The 20,892-nt window shown below is 42.1% G+C and overlaps 1 protein-coding gene across 1 annotated transcript; it reads right to left on the bottom strand.

Annotated features, from left to right (window-relative positions):
• Nucleotides 1-1,394: 1,394 nt before the first annotated feature.
• On the bottom strand, nucleotides 1,395-17,952 carry LOC137124381 (hexokinase-1). The gene is made up of 18 exons (XM_067499274.1): nucleotides 17,510-17,952; nucleotides 15,380-15,542; nucleotides 12,360-12,508; nucleotides 10,804-10,923; nucleotides 10,312-10,407; nucleotides 10,047-10,146; nucleotides 9,557-9,740; nucleotides 8,751-8,906; nucleotides 8,350-8,583; nucleotides 7,469-7,773; nucleotides 6,517-6,665; nucleotides 6,323-6,442; nucleotides 6,033-6,128; nucleotides 4,538-4,637; nucleotides 4,081-4,264; nucleotides 3,796-3,951; nucleotides 3,086-3,319; nucleotides 1,395-2,177 (listed from the first exon to the last, which is right to left on the bottom strand). Exons 1-18 carry the CDS (start codon nucleotides 17,570-17,572, stop codon nucleotides 2,027-2,029), a joined length of 2,760 nt encoding a protein of 919 aa, XP_067355375.1. The 5' UTR covers nucleotides 17,573-17,952; the 3' UTR covers nucleotides 1,395-2,026.
• Between the last annotated feature and the right edge of the window lie 2,940 nt (nucleotides 17,953-20,892).

The raw sequence follows: 20,892 nt of genomic DNA, 5'->3' as shown, positions 1-20,892 counted from the left end.
TGCGATGAAGAGTCCCACAAAACCCACAATGAGCCCGTGTTTAAAATATGCATATGTAGGTTGGATGTGAGAGCATTTGTACAGTCGGTTACCCTCCCGCTGCCGTGGCTCTGTTCCAGGTGAATACATCTTCAGGGACATTAGCAGCAGGTCTGGTGAACTTTGCACAGTGACATCCACTGCTGCTGTCAGGGATGAAGACTGAAGGGAAGTGTAAGGAATGTCTGAGACGTGCAGCAACGGCTTCCAGAAAGTGTTACCAATCTTTCAGTCGCTGGCAACTTTCTGAAGCACCAATGCGCTTGATGTGAAAATAGAAAATGTATAATGTTTTAAAATGCAAGTGATTTTCTTTGCATTTTTTAAGCAGAAACCCCAACAACAATCACGAGCGTTGGCTTCTCATGTGATTGTTCTTAGTAAATGACTAAACAAGAAATGTCACGATGCCACCTTGAGATTTGGGACTTTATAAAAGGCACTTTATCTGAAATTGTACACATCAGTATATACAGAGAAAGCATTTGTCAAACATGGGGAACGACAAAGATAATACGCTTGATCTTTGTAGCAGATTACTTATAATCATCATCTCATAGTAGTTTATTTTTGGGTGTTGGATAAACTAAAGAATGACCTTAAAATTGGACAATTAAGAAGCAAGACAAATATTATGCCAACCCAAATCTAATAGGTTTACTTTGAAAAGACTGGGCTAGAATCGAGGGTTGTGTTGTTACATAGTCAAATTCCTATTTATAAAAATACTCTTAAAGATGTATTTCATGGAACCAGCACACAAATATATCTGTTTCTGAGTAATGTGACAAGTGCTCCATACTTTTTTTTTTCCACGTCTCTGCACTACATAGAGTTCCCCGTCTGGTATTACAAGTTTGAGCAAGCCGCTGCAGCTGCTTCATAGTTTTAAGAACGAGACACCAGCTTTTTACTTCACAACAAAATATAATTTAATGAATTCACTTTTCACTGTGTCGATCACAAATCTATATTGATGTAAAAAACAAAAAGCAAAACCAAAACCCAAAGAAATAGAAAGGGAAATTGATCCAGCGCACTCCTCTGTCTTAATGTAAGGCATGCAGTCTCCACAGAGCTTTGGACATTAAAAGCTACAGGTAATCACAGTAGGACACACTGACACTCAGCCACAAATGCACACAAAAGCGCTCAGATCCACTCTTTTCCTGGGGCCCAATAAACATTTATTCTTTGCACATACAATGAGCAGAACTGGGATTCGCCACAACACTGAAAGAATAGTAGTTCACAAGTACATAGGAAACATTAACACTTCTACAGGGGCCTTTTCTACCTTCTGAGCTCCTAAGGAATAAATGTTGATGCTGGAATAGTTTAATATGGAAATTACAATGACAATTACACAAGAAGGGGGTTAGTAGCGTAGCACATTGTGTGAGCATGTTGCACATAAAATGAGGATGAGTTTAACAGCCGTGACTCTTGCATTCAACCCTTTTGCAGCGAGCCCTTTTGGAACTGGTTTTCTGAACCAATGGAGCCTGTAAAAAGGGAGTTTATCATTCAATGAGACGGAAGTTACATTGAAATGCTTCTGTTGCAACTCTCATATAAAAAGTGCACATTTTCGTGTGTCTATGGTGCAAAATCGTAATAACCTCTGGAATTCAAAGTGGCATCAGCTATATAAATAGTTATACATTTGCCTCCATATAAAAATAAAATAGCAATACATAAATATTGCACACCTAAGGAGATTTAGATTTATCAGATTAACAAGCCATCGAGCAAAATGTACAAACATGGAAATAATAAAACCTCTGGTGAAGTATAAATAAACATTTAGGTATTCAGTTTAATTCCCTATGCATGCAGCATGTCTCTCTGGATGTTGGGGGGGGCCAGGTCGGGCAGAGATGGAGTCACGGCTGCCAAGGGGGTCGTGGAGTTGTTGGGCTGTGCGGTGGGTGAAGGTCACGGTGAAGCAGCAGGTAGTTCTCCAGGACAAAGGTGGTGGAGTGCCTCAGTGCTGCTGTGCGCCCAGCTCCCTCTGACGACAGCCCACAGCAGTGATGAGGGCGGCCCCCTTGCCGCTGCCGTCCTCAGAGAGCAGGAAGTTGACGTCGCATTTTGGGGCGAGTTCCTTCACCGTCTGCAGGAAGATCCTAGAGAAGCTGCGGCAAGATGAAATCAGGAAACTGTGGTTAGGAGGCAGTTTACTGAAATCAAAGAAATTAAATGTTTTTAAGCACAGCTACAGATGTGGGGCTCGTTACAACTGTACTGAGCAGCCAGATACAATACAAGACAAATCATGAGGTTACTGGATAACTGAGGATCAAGTTAAAGAAGCTCCTCTGGATGCTACTCAGCACAGTTATGCAGCCGACTTGCTAAATCTGCTGTTTCTTGCGCTATGCATGAACAGAATGGTATTGTGTTATAGTTTTCCTGCTACTATAAAGTTTACTGAGTTTAGTTTGTGGCAACTTGCCAAAGCACATTTTTGTTTTCGTGTCACTTTGGATGTCGATATGCTGTAGTTTCACATTTATGCCTCCAAGCGCCAAGACACGTCGGTGGAATTTAGGTCAAAGATGCTCTACACCTATTGCGACATAGACTATGTACACAAACGCAATAGGAGAAGTAACGAAAAAATAAGATAATGGGAGACAAAGTCATTTAGTAGTAGAAAAGAGAGATTTTTGAGTTTGTTCAAATTTAAATAGCTGATCAATCCTAACTCCCTCTTTTCAGTCTCACTATTGATGTGCATTCTCATACTTTTCTGGGAATCTTATGTTTCCTTCCTTTTTTTAATTTGTATTTTTTGGTCCATAAAAACAAGGAAATGCTAAACTACTTATCTATGGGCAGTGAGATATAAAACTTTTACTTTTTAGAGGCCCTATTTGCCATATGTCATTTTGTGTGTGTGTCTGAACTGATTGCAACAAAATAAAAACGGTACGACCTTTGAAGCATGATGATATTCAGTACGCACTGTATTTTTTTTGAATGAATGAACCTCTTTCCACCCCAGACACGCCCTCTATTATGTTCTTATCCTGTGTCTTACTGTGGGTGCAGCTTGTAGAGCGTGCCGTCGACGCCCACGGTAATGTCCAGGTGGTCCAGTCCTCTGTTCTCACGGATCTTGTCCACCACAGCAGCCATTCCGGCCCCGCAGATCTGGGCCGCACGGCGGGACACTGTGCCGCACACCTCCTTGACGATAATACTGTCATCACAGGTGCTGTCGAGTCCCAGCTGCTGCAGGATCGACCTGACCTGCAGCAGCGCCAGACGATCGCTGTGGAGCAAGAGGGGTGAGGGGTGAGGGGGAGGGGTGGCGGAGTGTGTCAGAGGTCAGCCAACAGCAGGAGAGTCACCGGATACCTCACAGCTGTTCCTAGAGGCTAAGGTAGGCTTAAACAGTGTATAAACCCAAGTCGTCACATCCCCCTTCTCTTATTCCTAGGTGTTACCCCCACAAGATGCTACTTTTCTGTGAACAACGCTGCTTAAGCATGTGCTTTCATGCACTTATCCTCTAAATCATGCCAGACTCTTTCTGGTATTTCAGGTTTAGTAATTCACTTTTTTTCCCCCATTCCAGTACCTTCCAGGCTGTAACCGTTTTCCCTTCATTTCACTTCAGTATGAAAATCAATCTGCACCTGTTTGCAGCAGTCACAGTCTGTCTGTGCAAATGGTTAAGGACTGGATGTGGTGAAGAGCCTCCGACACAGCATTAATGAATCACCATCAGTAAAATGATTCACTCACCTCTCAATCTGTGACAAGAACTTGGTCTCAAAGATGCCCCTGGTCTTCAGTGTCTCTGAGATTTGTCCCCGGAAGAGGAAACCACGCTTGGTCAGATCAATCAAAATCTGCCTGACAATCTCTCCCAGGTACATGCCACTGCACATCTTCTCATATCTGACACGTGGGAATAAAATGAATCTTAGTTAGCAGTGAGTGGGCAGAACAGAAGGTGAAGATTTTTAAAGTTTATGTGATGCTGCCCTGATTTCTGAGGTTCGAGTTTAATATTAGAAGCTTCTTCACCTTTGTTTGCCTTCGTTGAGTGAGTTCTCGTCCACGGCCTGGTCATACTTTGTCCTAATATCATCCAGACAGCCATTGTCTCCGAATGCCCCCCACTCCATGTTGACACACATACGGCCCTCATTTCCCTCCACTATCTCAATGTTCTTCATCTCCTCCATGTAGCAGGCGTTACTGCCCGTCCCTGAAAGCACGCAGAGCCACAGTTCACAGATCCCATAATAACCTCAGCCGCACCTCACTTTCTGTTTTTAAACATACAAATATGAAGCATTTCTGCTGTAGGTAGCTACTGTAGCACTGCACATTATGAAAACATATGATGGGGTTTAGTAAATGTGAAAATGTGATTGTCCTGCATAGGTTCACCTTCAACTTTCCACAGCAAATGTATAGTTTGAATTATTTTAACATAACGTAACATCATTTTCTTTTGAAAGTAGTGGTTTTGACTCGCCTGCAATCAGTCCCACCTCACAGGTGGGCTCCTCATATGCACACGTCATCATTGTCCCGACTGTGTCATTTACAATGGCAACAACATCCAGCTCAAACTCCTGCAAACAAACAGCACGAGGAAAATTAGTGTTAGGCCAGAGAACGAGCCGCCGTAACAGCTTATTGTATAATCAAAGAATCATGCATTGTGCTATGACCCATTACATATGGACATTAAAAAAAACTAACCTTTTTAAAATGGTAAACTATACTTATTTATGTCTTTCTACATGATAAAAAAAACAGATATATTACATAACACATTACATTTTACAATCATTTGTAAATAATTGTCAAAGTGGTTATTGATGATTAATATTAATTATATTTTCATGTTCTCACTTAACATCAAAGTAAAGTTGAGTATGTTGACAAAGGGATTAATTTCAGGCATAGGAACTTTTTAAAAGCCACACTGAGCACAATGCAGTTCACTCGCTATACAATAAAATACAAAAGACATTTCAAATAGCTGCAAAGCTCAGGAGCTTTGCCAAACACACAAAATACAAAATATCATCGCTGCAGCCATTCAGAGTATAAATACCAGCTCACACTGCAGACACAGAAAGGCACACTCCTCCACAATGTCTGAACGTGGGCTTTTCAGGCGTTAAGACATGCTTTTACAACAATAACCACACTCTGCTCCAGTCCTGCACTGCTTTACCTTCCAGTTAATGATTTACTTTCCCTTAATACTTACTGGATTCTCCATCTAAAAGAGTAAAGTCAATATAGGATCTCAAAGGTGGTGACATGTAATTAAAAACAATAAATAATGCAATGCCAGTTCTCAAATGTATTTTATTTTTAATAAGCGATTGGCTGATTGTAATGTCTGCAGGCCAGAATTGGTGTTGTAGGTTTATGAGGAGGGGAATCAATTATGCTGAAGCTGCTGAAATGCAGTGTCGGTCCAAAGGTTTCTTTATGCTTTATGAATGATGTACAGAAGTTGACTGGTGTATATCATTACCATCTCCTCAGGATTGATTAACCATTACATCTTCTATGTATCTTCACATTCTTTCTCTTTTTCCCACAGTGTTTCAGTGCAAGACACATTCATATTTCTACACTCTTTTCAAAGTAGAACAGTAGTTCATTCCAAAAGATCTGAATCTTCACATCTAAAATCACAGCAGCGTTAAAAGCTGGTACTCAACCAGAGGCTAGTTGAGTGCCAACTCTTATGTCAGGCCGTACATATGGAAGCTTTAAGAGCAGCATGAATCAAAAGAGTGCATATATAAAGCCCTTAAGTTCCTAACGCATTCCAAACCAAAATAGCATTGCGGCGTCATGAGAGCAGCCATCAGAAGACACTTTTAACCAGCAAGAGAATAATGGAACAAGCAATTAAAATCAGTTTTTTTTTTGTCTTGCTGCAGTTGCGATGACAGTGTAGCTAAGACTTGATTGAACTAGATACTTTTTCTGTCACTGATTACCTCTTTCCTCTTAATCGCTTCCCGAAGAAGCTCCACAACATCCTCACCCTCGCAGTCTGTGGCCTTGAAACCTTTGGTCCAGGTTACGAGGATACCCTGCAGGGACATAACACATCAATAGAAACTATGTGAACAGTACAACAATGTGTAATATTCTGTAGAGTAAAATGGAGTCTGCTGACTAAACACTTGAACAGCACACGTCACGTCAACATTAGTGGCCAGAAAAAGACTTTGTGTTGCACTTGTTTCACAAAAGTGGTGTTTGGAGTAATTGGTACAAAACCTACTGCGTCCAGGCTTGTCTGTAGGCAGGGGAAGGAGAAGGTGAAACCAAGCGGCAGTCGAGCACTTTTCATCCCCATGTAGTCCAGGAAGTCAGAGATACAGTGCACAATGTGGTCGAAGAGCTGCAAAGAGACACGTGTTGAGCTCTTTCATTCTACATTCTGGGAATTTCAAAATGGAGTGTAATCTCCATTACCTCTTCTCCTGTGCCCTGCATTACTTCTATGGGAATTGCATAGATTTTGTTATGCATCTCCACCGATCGCCGCTTCCCGCTGCGAATCTTTACCAGAAGCACGCGGAAGTTCGTCCCTCCAAGGTCCAGAGCGAGGAAATCGCCATTCTCTGTATTACAAGAGAGAATTTGTTAGCATAAGAACCAACAGCACTTGGTTTAGCAGAACTAATTAGGTATTTAAAGCAATGTTTTTATTTCAAAAGTAAAATCATTAATATCTGCATTAACTTGACTTTTAGAAGTTTCGAATTTACAGTATTCTGTTTTTACTACCATTCAACTGCAGATATGCTCTAAAAATTTTAGGTGTTTGCTTGCTGACATCTGTCGTCTGACATCAAGTTGATGTTTTTAGAAACTTTCCAAGTAAAAAGAATTTAGGAAGCCAGAAGTGAACTTCCCGTCCATTTTTACCTTCTGTGTGTTGTATGATTTAAGCAGGTTAATGGGGGACGGGGACAGAGCAGCTTATCATCACTTCTAAACTGCGGTGTTGTCCAACCTTACTAAACAGAAATGTGAAATGCCTCTTCGTGAAATTATTGATCCCACGAACACATGGTTTTAGCGTTAAACCTGAAATTGATAGACATCTATTAGGGTCTTGTATATCTGAAGGGTTATCAAACTAAATTTTAAGCCGTTGTTGCTTGAAATCCTCTGCTAGTGAACACACCTCCATAATTTTCATAGATGCAGCTTGTTTGCTGATCAATTCTCCTGCATAATAATGACGTAATCATCACCAGCAGTGTGCACACTGCTGTGTGAGCCTGTAGATATAGTAATTGTACACATTTAGGGGACTGATGATACAGTTAAATGTAGCCTTTATGAGTTGTAAATGGAAGCAGCCTCCACTACTGGGTCTGTTTCTCCCACCTGTCTTCATACGTCTCTGTTTACTCACCAGTTCCATCTGGTGTACTTCGAACAAAGGTGGGCAACATTTTAACCGTAGCTTCCTTGTGAGTGTCCTTCTTGAGGCCTCTTTCGATCTCCACCCTCATCCGTTTCTTCACCTCTAGCAGCTGGGTTTTACTTAGCCGGAACTCTGCCATAGTCTGCTGAATCTGTCGCGCCTGCTCTGTCAAACGATAGGCCACTGCTGTCACCATGGCTGCGCCTTTCGCACTCCCACTCTCAGACAGCAGGAAGCGGACATCTGAGTCTGGTATCAAGCGACGCACTGTCTTGTGCAGACGGCGGGCGTATCTGTTTAGAGAGCAGCAGATATCCAAGTAAATCCATGATTTATGGACGTGAGCTGTGGAGTATTTGAGAAGGTATTTTTCACCCATACAATACAATAACTGTGAAGTGAAACAAATTCAAAACATTGCACTGCTGCTGTAATTTTACAAGGATTTTATGTGATTCATATAAACGTAAGCACCTGCAATGAGGCTGAAATTACTATCTTAATACTATTTTACCGCATATGCATACTGCATAAAGTAACATCACTAAAAGATTTGATTGTAACCCAGCTTCATAATCTTTATATGAGTTATTTCAATGAAAAGTCTGGCCTGTAATTTTCCATTAGCTGTTTTAATTAAGACTGAAAGTAAAGTTCCCGCTATTCAATGTCTGGTGTGCATCCTGTATATTCCTCAGAGGATACTTGGTATAGGATTCCTTTTATCTTGCAGCTGTGCTTTCTGTGCACTTTAGTTGTCATCTCATCTTGGTTTTGCTGGTCTTTCGGGGGATACATAAAAGCACACGTGAAGACACTGGTTGATCTTACTCTTTGTCCCTTGAGTTCCTATGTGGAGGGGTACTCACTGAGGGTGCATCTTGTAGAGAGACCCATCGATGCCCACCGTCGTGCGGAGGCGTGCGACTCCTTTGTTGTCCTTTAGACGAGAGAGAATGGCTCCCAGTGTTGCAGAAATTAAATTTGCTGAGCGGAAAGACACAATGGTGCATACATGCTGCACAGCCAGACAGTCTTCATGCGAAGGCTCGACACCGAGCCTCGTCAGGATTTCCATGCATTTCTTTAACCCTTCTTTAGTCCTACAAAATAAATAGTAATAAAACTTCAAAGTGGTATTGTGTGATATTCATACTTATTCATAATGTTCACAGACGAGGTTAAACTAATGCGGATTATACTGTATTTTACAATAACTTATTTTCCTCCTGTGCATCACTTAATTCATTACGTCATTGTATTCACTCACTTTTCAATGGCAGAAACATGTTTTGTCTCAATCTTTCCTTTCGTCAGGAGCTCGGGTGTTATCCGTCCCTCAAACAGCAGGCCCTCTTTGGCCATCTTGACCAGGATGAGTCGAACGAGCTCTCCCATGTACATTCCACTGGCCAGCTTTTCAAACCTGAGCGAAGAGCAACACGGCAGCGTTTTCAGAAGGCCCTTGACCTCTCGTGACCCTGCATAACATGGTTGTACTACAACAAAGGGCATCTCTACGAATACAGTACACACTCAGTTGGAAGTTTATTAGGTTACACTAAGCTAAAACAACATCTAATTCCTGGATGCTACAGAAAGTCTCCTTTTAATGAAGGTGCAAATGTTCATTTGCAGGCTGTTGATGGTTTCTGTTATTAAACAGTCTGCTCACCTCCCTGCTCTGCACAGGCCTCCAGATATTCATATTCATTATCAAACAACAAAAAAACTTGAAAGCAAATCTTATCATTAGGCTAAAATGATTGAAATTCTCTGATTGAAACAAATATCTGTGCACAGGTGGCTTCACTGGAAATGACCACAGCATTTCTACACGCGAAGAGAAATTTTGGTGCACATTTCAACTAAAATTGGATTTGAAAAAGATTGCATGCTGTAGAAACTGTCAACTGATTGTACAGAATCTGTCAAAAAGCTAGCAATGACACGGCTACGTAATTAAGACGATTCAGATGCAACCGATCTGTCCTGTACCACTGGGCTTCATTTTGGGGGAATTGCAAAAACACAATGACACAAAATGGAAACCCATAAGTTAAGGGAAGCACTTACAGCTGCTTTCCCGGATTGATAGAACCCCTGTCGATCTCCCGGTCAAACTCCGTGCGAATGTCCTCTAAGGACCCATCATCCCCGAAGGCACCCCACTCAGTGTTGATGCACATCCGGCCTTCGTCTCCTTCCACCAGATCAATGTGACGCAATTCCTCCATGTAGCAGGCATTTGTCCCCGTTCCTGAAACGATGCAGAGTCCTAATAGTGCCAAGCTTAGAGTTACAATACCTCTGGCGCCCCCACGTGTACGACACTGTACATGGTACTGTAAGGGGCTTTGATACAGCATGCCTGCTTTTTGTCCAAATGACGGTGCTCTTATGAGACGTTTAAAAAAATGAGTTGTGGCGTTGGATGAACAAGTCATTTGTTCCCATAGTACATGCAGCAAAAGTTCAAAGTTGTTGTTTTTTTGTTTTTCATTAGTTTGTATGATGTGTTCAGTTTTTGGCCTATTAGGGTTCTTGAATCAGACGGTGTCTTTACCGATAATGATGCCCACTTCACAGCGCTGATCGTCAAATCCACAGGTCATCATGGTGCCGACTGTGTCATTCACCACCGCCATGATGTCTGCCTGGTAGTCCTGGTAATAAACTTATAAACTTATTGCCCAAACTAAATCTGAATTTACAGCCACTGGTTTTGGCTATGGTGTGTTCTGCCACTCCTCCATCGTTGTGCATTACATTTGTAGTGACAGAAGTGTTTGCAAATTAATTATTTAAAAGGGGATAAAAAAGCAACTCACCCCTCGTTTCTTGATGGCCCTGTTCAGAAGCTTTACAATGTCCATGCCTTCAACACCACTGGCTTTAAACTTCTTTGTCCATGTCAGTAATACGGCCTATAAAACAAGCACTTTTAAAAGCCCGGGCTTTAAGTTACAGTCAGACAGCTCCAAAACCTCTGCCCATTGCTAAGATAACACACACTCAAGCTTTTTTGCAAGGACGTCTGCACAGCTCACAATTTACATACTTTGTATTCACAAAATCTAAAACAAACGCAATGATAAAATCTCATTGCCGTATACTAGAAGTATTACAAATTTGCTCTGACCTTGGGGTTTTATGAAAATGTATTTGACTGAATGCATTTTCATGTTCTTCCAGATCTAATATTGTGACCCATATTTTAGAGGCTGGCTGATGTGAGAAAGATCTCAGGCTCTGTAGTAATTGTGAAGCCGATTGTGCTCCTCCCATCAGCTGCACACTGTACAGAATTCTTATGAGTTTACCTCGTCCAGTTTGGTTTGCGCACAGGGGAAGGAGAATGTAAATCCCACTGGAAGCTTCTTATCTTTGATTTTTTGCCTCTCCATGAAGTCTCCCAGGCAATCTGCGACGTGGTCAAAGAGCTGCAGACAGAAGAGGACATTAACAGTGTAATAAAAAAAACCACAACAGCAATTGAATTACGTTTTTTCTGTAACATATTAAGGATTTGCTGACTTGGCATCAAAGTAAATGGTAAGTTGCAAATGGATTATATAAATATTACGAGTCAACATGTCATTGCCATTTGCAACAACATCCAGCTTTCCGTTCAGATTTCCGACTACAGTGTCATCAAATGTTTTTATTGTTTTGTGAAGAAACTCTTAGCATGTTAGATCAGATGAAGACTTGCAAAGATAAACTTAAGTAACATCAGAAACAACTTGTTAATCCTTCTCTGATTTAAACCAAAGTGCTGTTCTTGCCTAAACTTAACCACATACTGGACATTGGAGTAGAACTTGATGTAACAGTCAAACACTCGCACACATTAAATCCAGTGCTTCTTTTATTCAAACAATATGTTGCTACTTCCTGCAATCTGTGATTATGCTCCCTACAAAGAAATGACCATGTTGTCACTTTAGTTGGATAGAAATGTCATTTTTAGGAGACAGGGTTGATTAACAACTTCATCATGATGGTAAACTGAAGCTGTCTTTAAAACGTCCTCACTTACATTGATCACTGCCTCACAACATATTTAAGCTTCATCTACAGTAGCACAAAATTTTAACTGAACTCTTTTTTTTCCTCAGGTTTGCTTATATCAATCATCAGGATGACAGTCAGGAAGAACAGCTGACATGTGTTGTACCAGATGTGCTTACTTTCACATGTCTAGACATTCAAAACATGAACATTAACACTTGTAGATTAATATTATAAAGGTTTCATAATATTTATTGCAGTATGGATGCTGCAAACCCGCATAAAAAAGCAAGAGTGTTTTTACAAAAATCAATCACAAAATAAACCTCTTTGTTAACAAACCGGTTCATGTATCACGTTACACTTGTGGCCAGCTGTCTATTCAACTTTTCATTAAACAGCATCTGTCAAGTTCTGTCTGTGTAAGTCCTGCCCTGGACCAGTCATACGGCCTCAGTCAGTTGCTCATGTTGTGGTTATCGTGTTACATTATGGCTGCCAGCTGTTCTCTATAAGGTCATTGTAGGTCAGCGTAGGTTCTGACGTCACGCTCATTACTCTCGGTGTTACACAGGAGGTCATTTTACACACCGTGATCCTCGACCTGACCTTAAATGCAGCTAAGCTCTGTACAGAGGGCAACCGCAAACATTTTGAGTGGAAACAATCTGACCTAGGTCGGGCAGTATTTGTACAAATTAGGACTTACAACATGAGGACATTTTGGACAGTCTGAAGAATGAGCCATTGCTTATTGGAAACATGACCTTCACCTGTTGAATAATTTAGACACGGAATTTCTAATCCCAGATGTTTTAGAATTAAATACAATGTACAAATTTAAACGTAGTCTGTGTAACTTTACCTGCGTCCCACTCCCATGAATGATGTCATCAGGGGTGTCGTAGACCTGGCTCTCCATCTGCACCGGCTGCTTCTTGTCTTGGGTTACCTTAACACGCAGTATCCGAAAATTGGATCCCCCAAGGTCCAGAGCAATGAAGTCTCCCTTTTCTGTCCGAGAAAGAAAGGTGGTAAAGAGTCTGGGTCAAAGTGCATATGTCCCAAACATTTCCAAATGGGTTTATAAGCTATAGAGAGCTAAAGATCTGATCTGTGTTGTACAAGTACTATATGTCATAACACACACAACAAAATAATGATGTTTTTTTAAAATAAATGACCACAAATAGAACACGTATGTAACTAATACCGAACGGAAATGTCTGTTAATGAATTGAGGAAACAAATAAAATGACCTAATTTCCAGATGCACTTTAGCTTGTTTTGTGCACAGCCAGTTTATGTGAACAGACCCAGCAGCAAGGGGCTTGGGGTGGTTTTAATCCAGGCGAGGAGCCAAGTGTATTCCAATCCTCTGTGGAGAGAAGCTTGCTGATGACGTCAGATGTAGAGTTTGGTACATTTCACTAAATCAGCTATGAACCGATGTAGAAAAGCTTTTAATTTGTGATTGCAGTAGTTGTAATTCATCAGTCAGTGCTGTAGTTAATCTAAAGTGCCATACACTGACCTGTGAACCTTCACTTACTACCAGGACGTCCTGCCTCCAAAAAGACAATGTTCTTCGTTTCGTGCCACCAGTGTTTGCTGCGTTGTGCTGTTTTTACCACTGACCTGACTGGAATGGGATGAGACCCGGTGTGACATATGGAAGTGTTACTTGCAGCAAAGCATGTGTCCATTTTAACCACTATAACCTCAGTGCCTGACCCCGAGTGGCCGGGCTGCTGCTTCCATAAGGACAATCAAAGACAAAGATGAAGCACTGTCCTCGGTTGGACCAGGATTTGTTATGATCCGACAGTAGATGTTTAGCCTTAAATATATAGCTGTAATTTTAATTCTGGCTTCGGTCTTGGCAGCAAACTCACAGGTTCACTTTAATCTCCAAACGTCAGAGGAGCCGCAGCGGAAGGTGTGGTCACATTGTGTGTTGTGTTTTTCTAAAAAAAGACCTTTTTTCCGTTTTTTTTTTCCTCCTGGCCCTTTAACAAAGTTCAAGCTTGGTGAACAGGCACATGTGAACAATCAATACACAGCTGGGTGCAGGGCATTGTTTGCTGTGCTACAATAAGCCGCTGACTAAAGCTAGAACATGCACCTCAAGCTATCGGCATGTCCTCTGCCAGCTATTACACTCCTCCATGTTCTGCACAACCCTTCACATATTTATCATCATCAAATTACAAACGACACCATTGTTTTTTGTTGGGAACAAAATGTGGGTTTGGTTGCTTAACTGGAATGATGGGACCAGATTTGAAATTGGCTGAACATTCATTAAGCCCCATTATATCATCGTCATGTTTTTTTTTTTTCTGTTTAACCATTAATGATTATTCACTGTGCAGTATCTTGCTGCACTACATACTACTGGCAGATTTTCACAAGCAGGATTCCAACTGCATAGTTACGAGGAAGTCACAGGAACTCGAGCAACCACACGGTGGATGAGATCTTTCAGTGGAGTTGATACTTCAGACTTTAATTTAGACAAACATCTAAGCTCATAAACGTGTAAGATTTGTGAAGCTGTGAGAGAGAAATACAAGCTGCTGTAGCTACATTTTTTAAATCTAGTGCTCTCGGTCTAATCTAATTATGCAGTGAGGATTACGCTGTAAACTGGCATTATTGGAGCTTTGCCATGATTTCATTTACTCCTTTTTACCTGACACTGAAAGTCTGGGTGATTAGATAACATGTAACGGGGGAGGAAGGGTTAAGTTCTATTGTTGTTGCTGTGGTTGTGCAACTGATTCAGCTTTTAAACATTTTTGACTTGACTTCAACTCTGCCCTTTGCTTTATCCCTTCCCACTTCATTTATATAATAAACTGAGGCTATTTATAATGCAAGATAAGACAGGAGACCCCCCCCCCCCCCCACCACCACCACCAGCACCACCACCACCAACAACAACCTTATTTAGCATATCTGAGAGGCTACAGTTGTTATTTTGGTGCCCAGGCTCTGTTTACTATCAAGGACAAGCTTCCTCTTCAAATCCTCTTCATTTTGACTGTTTTCTATGAAAGCAGAACAGCTTATCTATGCTACAAAATGAGGCTATTCATCGACTCGGCACACCTCTACAATATTTTGAACAAAACATGAAGGATGATTTATAGTAATCCTTTATGGGAGTATTTGGCTGAATTAGGTGCAGCTTGTTGTTCCTAATAAACTGAAAACTGAGTCAATTTTTCAGTGATATTCAATTCTAACTCCATCTTATTTTGTCATGGGTTAACTACACTATAAGTTCAGCATTGACGTTCGAATGTTTCCATCTTCTGACTGGAAACGTTTTGAGAGGAGCAAAGTTTGAGCTGTTTGGCTCCAGGTCGAACACAAAAGTGATCGGAGTCCAAACGCAGAGCACAAAGAGGCTTATGTCACATAACAGGCCTGACCATTTGAACATATCAGCACATTTTTTTTTAACTACACAGCAACCCAATAAATCTGAATGTGCTTTAGCACAAAAACTGTGTATGAGCAATAACGCAATCTAAAACTCACACTCATTCATACTTAAATATTGCTTCTTAGCACCAAAAAGAGCAACGTTTCTGATTTGAAAAAGCAGGTTATTTGCAAAAAATCTAACAATCTTTTATTGCTAATAAATGTATTTTTGATTATATTGCTAAATTACTTTTATAATTTGCGCTTTCCAGGTATCAAGAGCCTCTTTTCACATTAGAGTTTTCTTAAGGTAAAGTTCACCTGTAATACATGTACATCAGTGGCAGGTATTTGAATATTAACGTAATGTTATTATGTAATTATTTATTGGTCCAACAGTGGGGACCATTTTACAACATCAACTTGTCTAACTCTACAGGTGCGCTTTACCTGATCCATCAGGGATGGACCTGACGAAGGTGGGCAGCATTTTGACCGAGGCAGTGGGGTTGGTGTCTCGGCTGAGCCCGTTCTCTATCTGCCTGCGGAACCGGTTCATGATGTCCTTCAGCGTCTCGTCCGATAAACGCATGGAGTACAAGTACTTGTCAATCTGGAAAACAGGTGCGGGAAACAGACGCAGAGAGTCAGGTGAGCACGGCAGCCACCAACAGTGACCATTTAGCATTTAATATCATGTCAGACATTTGAAGATGATCACACACAGTGGGATTCGGTTTGGGAAGCTCGAGGCCATTGTAACAGGTAACAGGGTTCATCAGGTATTGGGCCCTGGTAGCTGAATGGTTAAGACCCTTGTCACATTACTTCAGCATTCCTGGTTTGAGTGCAGCTGGGGACCCTTCCCTCATGTAATGCCCTCTCTCACTCCCCCAGTTTCCTGTGTCCTCTGCTCTGCAGCATTCTTACGCCTCCATCTTGTTCATTTTGCTCATGTTTTTGTGACTGTTGTACCTTAAAATATCCGGGGGGGAAAAAAAGTGACGCAAATTACAATGTTTTTATAATGTTTTACATCGCAAGGTGGTGCAGAATTTGACAGGGGATTGGTTGAATTAATTGTTGCAATCACAACATTGCAAATTCCTGCAGAGACTGGTCTTCAGATCTGCAGAGACAGTTGGTGGCAACACAGTTTTTTGATTGCATGAGAGGCATGTTGGAAGATTGAGTGCAGAGGCTAAAAAAAATCAATAGATTGGCACAATCTGACACACATTGTGTGGAAAAGGCCCTGAACAAAGGCCTTTCAGCTCTGTAAGTCCTGAGCTGTCTGGTACAAACAAGTCAAAATGAGACAAAGCTGTGTGAGGACTGAAAGCAGTGTCTTTACACTGTGTCACTTATTGCTGCAAAATAATAATCGGCGTGTGAAACCGATGCATTGTGGACCGTTTTTAACTAAAGCAAAAACATAATCAAATTCACTCTATATGACACTGTTCAGATATTTTATTTTTTGAAGCTTGATGAAGCAACATTGAGTTAATAATATGTATAATTATAATTAGAGTTCTCTGTTTGTTTAAAGCATCATTGTGTATACGTCACTTCTACATTTGGCCAGACATCAGTGTTTTCCTGGAGAACTTTAGAATCCACTGAAGTCGTGTGTGTTTGAGCATTGGTCAGCAGTTCAGCATGACTTTGTAAAGATGAACCCACTGATAGATACATGGGAGCGAAAGGGATTTTGGCAACTGCTAAATATAGACTCATTCCTACTATGGAGGATTTACGTGGTTGGAGAGAGATGTTTTTACTCCAGACGAGGATCCTACTTTATCAGAGACGCATACAAATACAGCACACTGACATCACGCGTGACATCATGGATATCCTGCTCCCCCTCCATGTAACCACCCCCCACACACACACACCCCCACCCCTCACCCTTTGGGACTATCTCACCGGTGTATTATCCCACTAGGTGGCTAGTGTCTCTTCTGACCCCAAGAGGAGCTTTTTTTGGATGGCCAGAGGCTGTAATCAAGCTCAGATTTCACCGGTGACAACATCTGTGGTCTGCTAAGGTGGTTTATTTCATTTTTGCCTGAGGTAACACAAGGACAACTGAAGAAAGACGGGGGGGGGAGAGACGAAATGGAAGCAGCGGGATAGTATGGACAGAAAAAGCAGCGAGGTAGAGCCGCGATCATACAGCTCACAACATTTACCAAAAGTCCCTCACAGACACCTGTCTGCTTCAGGCACCGTGGCAACCGGAAGCACTCGACAGCGAGGGTCTTTCTGCGGCACATTACCACCATCGCTGACCACAGCCCTTCTCAAGGACATCCATGTCAAACACTGCTAACACCTGAACGTTGTGCAATCCAACCCAAACTACAGTTCGTCTCGGCCTTCTCCTCGTCCTTTTCTACCTGCCCAAAGGCAGCATCCTCCTCTCCCTGCCTGCTACACCCCACAGGTTAATGCTGACCTCTAATGCTGACAGCTAATGTAAACTGGCATCCATGGCTGCAATCACATTACACAACTCTGTAGTCCTACACAAAAGGACCACTGTTGCTGATTCTAAGCTGCTTTCACTCTCACCTTTTTGAGCTGATCATCCTTCAGCTCGGTGAAGTAGTACGCCAGAAGCTGAGCCGCTATCATCTTGCCTGCACGTCTGCCAGGAGCTGTCAGCGACTACAAGGTGTTAAGAGAGTAAAGAAGGAGGGAACGGAAGGCTAATGCTCGTTCTTTACTGTCCCACCAAGCTGATCCCGCTTTATCTCGAAGTGGAGGAAGAATCAGGCCCGAGCACTGTTGGCTATGCAAGGTTAAAAGGAAAAAGTCAGAAACAAGAGTGCAGCAGCTGCTGCGGCTGCTAGTCTGCGACAGGCACACACTCACAGCCTCACGCACACACACTCAGACACACACAGAGGCTGGGTTTGACCGTGTCTCCTCCCTCTGAGCTGCTAGCTCCCTGTTAGCCTTGGAAAGATGGAGCAGCTCTGCACTGGAATGGTGGCTTGGCTACACCCTGCCCCCACTGAAGGCTCTGATTGGCTGAGCTGGGGATGAGCAGGAGAGGTCGGAGGAAGGGGGGGTAGATGAGAGGAAGGGGGCTTCTCCTAGATCAGCAGGGGGTGGGGGTGAGGAAGAGAAGCTGTGAGCTGAAGGGGGAAGCTGCATCTGCATGATAACCTGCCACTCTCCTCCTCCCAGCTGTACAGAGGGCCAACCCCCCCCTCCCCTCCCCTCCCCCGACCGACACGTCCCTCACGTTTCCACGGCAGCGAGAGGTGGACGTGCAGAGGGGCAGGGCCACCACACAATGATGTCATTACCTTTCCTGCTGCATCACATCTCATGAGCTACAGGCTGAAGGACGTGACATGCAAACTGCAAAATCCACCCATCTCCTCACAGCTCTACTACAGGCAGATAAACAGACATGTGAAGGCTTCTTATCTCCCAGAATACTCCCCCTCCCTCTGAAACTTGTATGCCAGCAGTAGATGCTTGAAAATGTCTGTAGACTACACAGACTCCAATTAACTTTCAAGTAGTTTTATTACTGAAAACTTTGTCAAGGGAAGTGCTACAAATAAATCATAACCAATAAATATTTAATAATTTTCCAAAGCAAATACTCTGAATTAAAAGCTTTCAAAATGTGCTCAAACATATAGCAATTCTTAAATCGAAATACCATTTTGCACAACACACGAAGAAGCGATACACAAAAAGTGTAAATGGCTGCATAAAAACTGTGTTTACAGCAAACAAAAAGGCAAAAAAAAGAAGATCAAAGATTTCTTCTTTGTCGGAGTTGGCAGCAGTGATCCAGCCGTCACAATCTGATGTCTCGTATCATCTTCTGTAAGAACAAAATGCTTTTTAATGTAAATAACCTGCCACAGCACTGATAGCATATGCACACAGAGGTCACCCATATAATTCTACTAGAGGAAAGATGAAATACAATTCCTCTCAGCTGGTTGTTAAACTGGTTTTCTTTTCTACCACTAGGTTAGAGACATTCTGGTGAAGCTGGTGTAAGTTAGTGATTACAAAGCTCACATAAAAGCCAACGCAGCTATTCTTCATTTATGGCAGAGGCAGTGGCTCGTACATCACCTTACTCCAAAAAGTCAGTTCTTGTCTGTGGCTCATTAACTACCAATAAAAATCAGCGTTTCCTGAATGCTGAACACTGTGATGCACTTTTAAAGAAATGTCCTAATTTTGTTATAAGTGACGTGTGATTGTTAGCCCCTCGTTGCTGATGAGGCCTGACACAACAGATTGCAGCGTTGCTATACATGGGCAGAGACGGCCCCTCCTCTCTCTCCCCCCTGCAGCCCATTTACGTCACCACGCTGTGCGTAACAAGGCCCATGTCTGCTGATTCAGTGACGTGCAAAGCCTCCGATATTGCTTCTCCCCCTTTAAGCCGCTGTGATTTAGGTCTTTTCTCTTTAATTACCCTCTATTCTGCCCACACACCCCCTGTTCTCGGCCCCGTCTTCTGCAGGCTGCAGATGAATGAACGAATGAAAAGAACGGCTTCCCTGTGCTATCGCTTCCACCTGTCTGACTCAAAAGAGCTCAAGAGGCAGCGAGAAAGAGGGCGAGAGGAGGGAGGGCTCAGAATTCATGCACTCCCCTCCTGCCTGGTGTTATGGCTGCTTCAAGGTGACCTTCTCCTCTGACCTTTGTGTCAGTGTCCACACAAAAGCCCTCCTACGGAAAATGCTGTCGGTTAAATCAATGCAGTGCTGCTAGAGTAGGGCTTTATGAAAGGTAGACATTTGTAGAATAGGCGTCAAACGGGAGATTTTTTGGCTTGTGTGTTCATGTGGAAATCTGACTTCTTACAAGTGTTTTAGAATCTGTTGAAACTCCGTTAACTCTATTTCTGCTTTCACTCGTGGGAGAAAGTTTGGATTATACCCTTGTTTTCATTAATTATTATTTATTTGAAGTTCAACAGTTCTAATCTCCTTTCCCTCGGTCGAGGAGCTTTTCTGCTCCCATGCATTTGTTCGTTTTAACTGATCGTTTTCTTTTGAAGGAAAGTTTTTTTCAGACTTCCCATTTGGGAGCATCAAAATGTTATAGTAAACTTTGTTCAATTAATTCAATATTTGTCAAAGTATCTTGGCTTAATAAAGTGTTCATGGGATGTCTGACAAGACAGTGTGCTAAAGGAAATGTAAAAAGCCAGGAAGCACATTTAGGAACAATAAGTGACCACAGTGCTTTAGAGAGAGGAACCTCTCTGAGGTTATTTTGGATTAATGTTATCAAAAAAAGCACAGAAATAATCAAAAGCAAATAAAGCATGTTGACTCTAAACTACAATATGTAGTTTAAGCTAATGTGAGTGAGAGATGCTCTGCTCCCAGTCTGCTCTGTCCAGCGTCTCCCTCCCTGCTCCCTTATGCTCTTCTACTGCCTGCAACACTCCTCCACGCTCTGCACAGCCCTTCATGTGTTTGTCCTTATCAGTTCACCATAAATATGAAGCCACTAAACATATTAAACAGGCAGAAATCATTCAATTCTCTTCTTGAGCATATTTTTTATTTTTTTTTTTACAAAAATAGTTAATAACTAAATAAAGACAATACAACAAATCTGCATACAGACTGTTGTTATATTTGTTCTGCACCAAAGTCTCTTCAGTGAACTGAGGAATGAACCAAAGGAGCAAGCACATGATGAACCTCTCCGCCCTGACATATTGCTGTGACTTGGACCACGATGGAATTTATCGCCACTAGTTGAATTGTGTGTCTGGACTTAGAGAGAAAAAGTCGAGTGAGTAGAAATGAGGCCCCTCTGAGTTCTTCCTGCTCATCATATTCTCATGCTCCACTAATCAGGCTGCATACTGGGGCCAAAGAGAGGAAGGGAGACGGGGGTCCAGCAGATCTGCAAAGTTACACACACACACACACACACACACACACACACACACA

Source organism: Channa argus, chromosome 3 (genome assembly GCF_033026475.1).
Source record: "Channa argus isolate prfri chromosome 3, Channa argus male v1.0, whole genome shotgun sequence".
Classification (NCBI taxonomy): domain Eukaryota; kingdom Metazoa; phylum Chordata; class Actinopteri; order Anabantiformes; family Channidae; genus Channa; species Channa argus.
This window is presented reverse-complemented; position numbering and strand designations above follow the sequence as displayed.